This window comes from Juglans microcarpa x Juglans regia, chromosome 5D (assembly GCF_004785595.1).
Source record: "Juglans microcarpa x Juglans regia isolate MS1-56 chromosome 5D, Jm3101_v1.0, whole genome shotgun sequence".
Lineage (NCBI taxonomy): Eukaryota > Viridiplantae > Streptophyta > Magnoliopsida > Fagales > Juglandaceae > Juglans > Juglans microcarpa x Juglans regia.
This window is the reverse complement of record NC_054602.1, coordinates 17,596,787-17,602,127: the sequence shown is the minus strand read 5'-3', so window position 1 is coordinate 17,602,127 and position 5,341 is coordinate 17,596,787. Positions and strand designations below refer to the sequence as shown.

The following is a 5,341-nucleotide window of genomic DNA, read 5'->3' as shown; positions in this document are numbered from 1 at the left end:
ACTAATTCTGTTTATATTAGATGGATTTGTGGGTGATTCTATTTCGTGCTTTGGTGGTACAAGTTAATGGCTTTTATTTCAAATTTTGCAATTGATATGAAGAACTACCCTCATAATTTATGTACTCCATGGGGCAATATCAAGTCCTATATTTTCACCTGTAAAGTGTATAATATAAGTTCTAAAGATCATTAAAGATACATCTGCATTAGAGCTTTGGAATCTCTAAAGTATACTTTTACTTTAATACGGTTACTTTTACTTTAATAAGATACATCTTCATTCTCTTCAACAAAGTTACTTTTACTTATAAATATATATATATATATATTTCAGTTATTAACATAAGAACAGTCTGGCTTAACCACGATATTGATGTTTCTCATATTTAACATCAGAACTGTTTGGGGTCTCCTTCCATCCATTCTTTCAAGTGAATATCAAATGGTTGATACAATAAACAACAGAAACATAGCATTTTGGAGAAGAAGAATAACCTTTTTTGGAAGGCAACCTCTACCCTTGATGTAATTTTATGCCTTTGAGAAGTGTTGATGACGTTCAAAACCTACAGCTGCCCGTTGGGCAGAGAACCAGAAAAGTAAGATACCAAAATGTACATATCATCTAAGCCAAGTTCTCACTATGTATTTCAGAAATCAATTCAAGATGCATGAAATAGCAAGATATAAACAAACTCTAATACCATTAACAAATAGATTCACAATTTTGTGGATCTAACCAACACATAACACAATACTATTAATATAAAAAGATGGTTTCCGCAACATCACAACTGGATTGAAATAATAAAAACCAATCATCGTCCAAAGATGTCCATGAAACCTACAAATGTTAACAACAATGAAGGACACATAGAAAAACATATTACATAACGTCAATGAAAAATTACAACTCAGCAAAGCAACTAATCAAGTTCTAATGCACAAGCTAGTGTCCAATCAACTATGCATAGCCCACGCTCGCCTATGGACATCATCCATTACCAAAAATCCTCGTTGTGCAAGGGGATTCATTAACCGATCAAACGCACAGGAGAAAATATCGTCAGGCAGTGGGGGCTGAAGTGCCTGTAACAAGGCCACGCAGTGTGAAAAAGAATCGAAACCGTCATCACTATCCATGCAATGTGTGGATCTTCTACTACGTTTTTTCCCTGACGCTTCCCCTCTACCCTCATAACACTTTCGGCGTGCCTCATAGGAATGCGTGATCGCGTCAACCATGTTCGATATCTTCTCGTCATGCTGGTTCTTTTGCCCTCCCTTCTGACGCCGTCGGGGAGAGCAACTCGATGGTGTCCCCATGTCCATGGGAAATTGCGACGGGCCATCAAAGACAAAATCCCGACTGGCTTGGGTGCCAAGTGTCGGGCCCCTACGCCGCATCTCAGCGTCAAGACGCTCCTCCTCATCCGAAGATGGTGGTGGTTGAGTGGACGCATGGTGGAGTATGCCCGTGGCTACATCAGCGCCAAAAATGGTATAGAGGTCTGCATATCGTGGGCAACCCGAGGTACGAAACTTCTTTACTTGTGGCTTGGCCTAGACAAAGAAATTTAAATTCAATATATTAGGGAGGGATTAAGGCAGGAAAAAGTGATAATCAATAAAGGGATTATTGTATCATATGAAAATATGGCGTCGTTAGAGATTCGTTACCCTAATGGCATTTGCCCAGTGTTCGTCGCTCCCTAGAACTGTTTTGGTATCGGGGTCCCATCCCATACCAGTTTGGTGCATGAGGTCTGTGAAAAGTCGTTGCATCATCTTAAGCCGATGTATTTTTCCCTTGATTTGGCTCGCATCGTACGTCTTTATGCCCACAGCCATAAGATGTGCAGCATAGGAAGCATGGTCCCTAGAAGTTATCCTCCCAGCCCTCAGTGCACCATTAAGGGAGTCAGCTAACATCATGTCAATGAAGATGTCCTCTATTCCATCCACCCATATTTCCCGATCGATGTGTGAAATGTCAGAATCGGGGTCTATGTAAAAATGCTAATAATATGATATGAAATCCAAAGATGTTTATATCATATGTGACTAAATAAATGATAAATGAAATCCAAATTCTTTTATTTAGAAGTGGGCCATACCTGTCGAGGGTGAGGTACTCGAGAGGAGCGTAGGTAGTAACGCTAACAAATAAAAAAATGTTGTTAAAAGCAGTTTGTTGGCAACATGAAATCCAAATAAATCTGTGTTGTAAAATTTTTCACGTGATCACATACCAGCGTGAGATTAATTACCCACATCATCAATGAAGATGTTGTATAATATTATTTTTCTGGGCAAAGACTTAGTAATTATTAGCAAGCATGAATGGCACAAACTGCATATATGCAGGACATGCAATTAATTTGTAAAATTGTCATGTGGGGGGCTGAAATTGCAAGGAAGTGAAGCAAAGAATTAGTCTGAAAATTAACTAAGCAATCGCTGTCCACTGCTTCGTAAATCATACCACAGATCATAAATGTTTAAAAAAAAGCCAACCATTCCGCTGGGTGAGATATACATATATATATATATATGTATATATATATGGTGGGCTGTGAGATGTCTGGGATGGATTAGGTTTTCCCCGTACATATCTTTATATAAGGGCTCAGTAGCCCAGTTCCAATTCAATGGAACACGAGGGGTTATTTGGATAAAAAATAACATCTCAACTCATTTCATTTAATTATTACAAATTTTTCAAACTTTTACACAAAATATAACAAGTACAAGATAGGCATGAATGCACTGAAGGACGAATTAGTGAAGCTGGATTTGGGATATATGTAAGTTATTTTTATTATTATCTATTTATTTCATTGCCTAATAATCTAAGATATGGGATTGTTCAAGTGCTATGCTAGAAACCTTTGAATTTATCATTTGCATAGAACGAGGGAACCGAAGCAAATAAATGAAAAAAAGAAGCTCATTCAATTGGTGATGTTAACTTTCATGGTATCCAAACACTTTCCTAGAGCAGTAACCTCTGGAATTTGTTTTTCCTTTAGTTCCTACTCCTATATATCTCTCTCTGATCTTATAGGTGGATGCTGGGAAAGGAGCTGGAAACTTGATTGACCTCCAGGACGTAGAGGACTAGTTGAGTGAAGGGGTATTATCAATGAAGGACAAGAAGGTGCTAAATTTTAGACTTTACATTCTATACTTTACTGGATCACATCTTTGTTTGTGCTTATTTGAGAAATCAGCCTTTCACATTGTATAATTCCATTGTAATTTTGTACTCTTAACCGCAATACCATAGGTTTATTACATAATGAAATGATCAGATTTGGATAATATAATACACACTTAGATGTGATATTCTTTCAGTCTTTTTTTTTTTATGCTTTTCGAAATGGGTATGTACAAGGACTGATTCCAGGCCTATATGCACCCATTTAAGTCCCAATCAATCATTCACAATGATTAAATGGCAGCCAAACTTTCAATTAAAAGCTGGGTTCATACGTAGTTTCTTACAAGTTTCTAGCTCTTCAATTTCCTTTCTCCACTAGAAATTTTTGTCAATGTGAATTTCATATAGAAACTAGTTGATGCAAGTTACCTTCACTTTTTGCATCTAATATGAATATCTTAAGAAAACAGCAAATCCACCGAAAATTCTTCTTAGATAAACCAGATGGAGCAAAACTAAACTACAAAACCTTATGAATTTCAGCTATTCAACTCTCAATGATACAAATATGATCAATCCGCTTACATGTTGCCCCATAATTTTGATGACCTATGAATGATTATACTTCTTAAAAAATCAAAACCAAATAACCTTTCACAACTATACTTCCATTCTTCCTTCTCCTATGAATTTGTTTTTCTCCAGAGGAAAACAAATTCATAGGGATCACCAAATTGTCGTCAAAACAGGCACATGAAAGCAGAATCTAGAGGATTCCAATTAACTTCACACCTCCCTCCGCTCCAATCCCACCAACCAACAATATTTTTTTCCAATTCCTGGTCCTTTAATCTGCCAATAACTGTAACTTTGCTAAATTATTTTGGTATTTGGTGGTCATCAAGTTTTTTAATGCAAATATTAAAGACAAGCCGATTGGTAATAGGGGTTTTTATCTACCCATTAGTTGGTCAGTGATATGTGTTAGACCCTTTTAAATTCAAACACACAATAGAGTCCATTCAAACCCAAAACATCCAACAACCACTAATCGATCCACAACCACAGACAAATCAGGCCAGTGCATTAATCACCAACAATAAACAAGATATTTGCAGAAATTATTCATATAAAAAAATAAATATTAGAGGGTTCCTAAAACAATACCTGGTATGACCTCGTTGTCTGACCCGTGCTGCCCTTGGAGAGGATGGTGAGGGAGCATTTATGGCAGTTGTTTTTGAGAGATAAACCCAGGTTGCAGCACCTAACCGTGGTGGATGAGCGAGGGGTTTTGGCAACTTTAAGCATTTTCGTATATGTAGGCTGCTTGGAGAAATTTCAAGGGGAGAAGAAGACTTCGCAGCAATCAATTCAGTGATGGGTAGGGGAACAGGGGAGATTCGCACGGCAAGAACCACAGAGGTTCCACACAAAGTTCGATACTCCTTGGAGATGAGCTTTTCTCGGGATGTTGTTTGGAAGGAAATCTGAATGGCGAGGATTAATGTGTGCAGCGGAGGGATGCACTAGAATCAGTTCTTCCCGAGAGAGATGGAATCGAAATCTTGTGAGATGGGATGGCCTGGTGAAAGAAGATTCGCACGGCTTGCCAGTTCGAAATGGGACTTAAGGGAGAGAGGAGACAGACTGCGAGATTCGCACGGTGGAAAGCAGTGAACAGTGTTGAGTGAAGGGAGAGAACTACTAAGATGAAAAACTTGGGATAAAATTGTGTTTGTTTTCGGAAACTATCTAACCGTACGAAAACTGGTTTTAAGGTTTTCAAAGTTTTGGGTGTATATTCGAAAACAAACGGGGCCTAAGTTAGCGAACTGAATTCGAATAAGGACGTTTCAACTTTTATTTGAGTTCGAACTAGTAAATATGCTAATCGAATTCAAACACCTTTGTTTAAATTTGGCTCAACTCCATTCGATTCGTTTGAAGTCTTATATACCATATATTGAATGATTGGAAACAACATTTTTCCTATACAGAACAACCACAAAATAGTATACACTGAATGTAGCTATTGATCATGGCACATAATTTCTTCAACTGCTCAAAAATAATCAAGATGATTTTTGTGAGAATTTCTCCAGAGTCATGGGTAGGGCTGTGCAAAAAAGGCCTTGGGCCCGATCTGTCTGTCAAAACCGACTTGGTCCACCCA

The 5,341-nt window shown here is 37.8% G+C and overlaps 1 protein-coding gene across 1 annotated transcript; it reads right to left on the bottom strand.

The window, feature by feature from the left end:
* Window positions 1-962: 962 nt before the first annotated feature.
* LOC121265752 lies at window positions 963-4,476 on the bottom strand. The gene is made up of 3 exons (XM_041169427.1): window positions 4,333-4,476; window positions 1,683-2,021; window positions 963-1,565 (listed from the first exon to the last, which is right to left on the bottom strand). Exons 1-3 carry the CDS (start codon window positions 4,474-4,476, stop codon window positions 963-965), a joined length of 1,086 nt encoding a protein of 361 aa, XP_041025361.1.
* Between the last annotated feature and the right edge of the window lie 865 nt (window positions 4,477-5,341).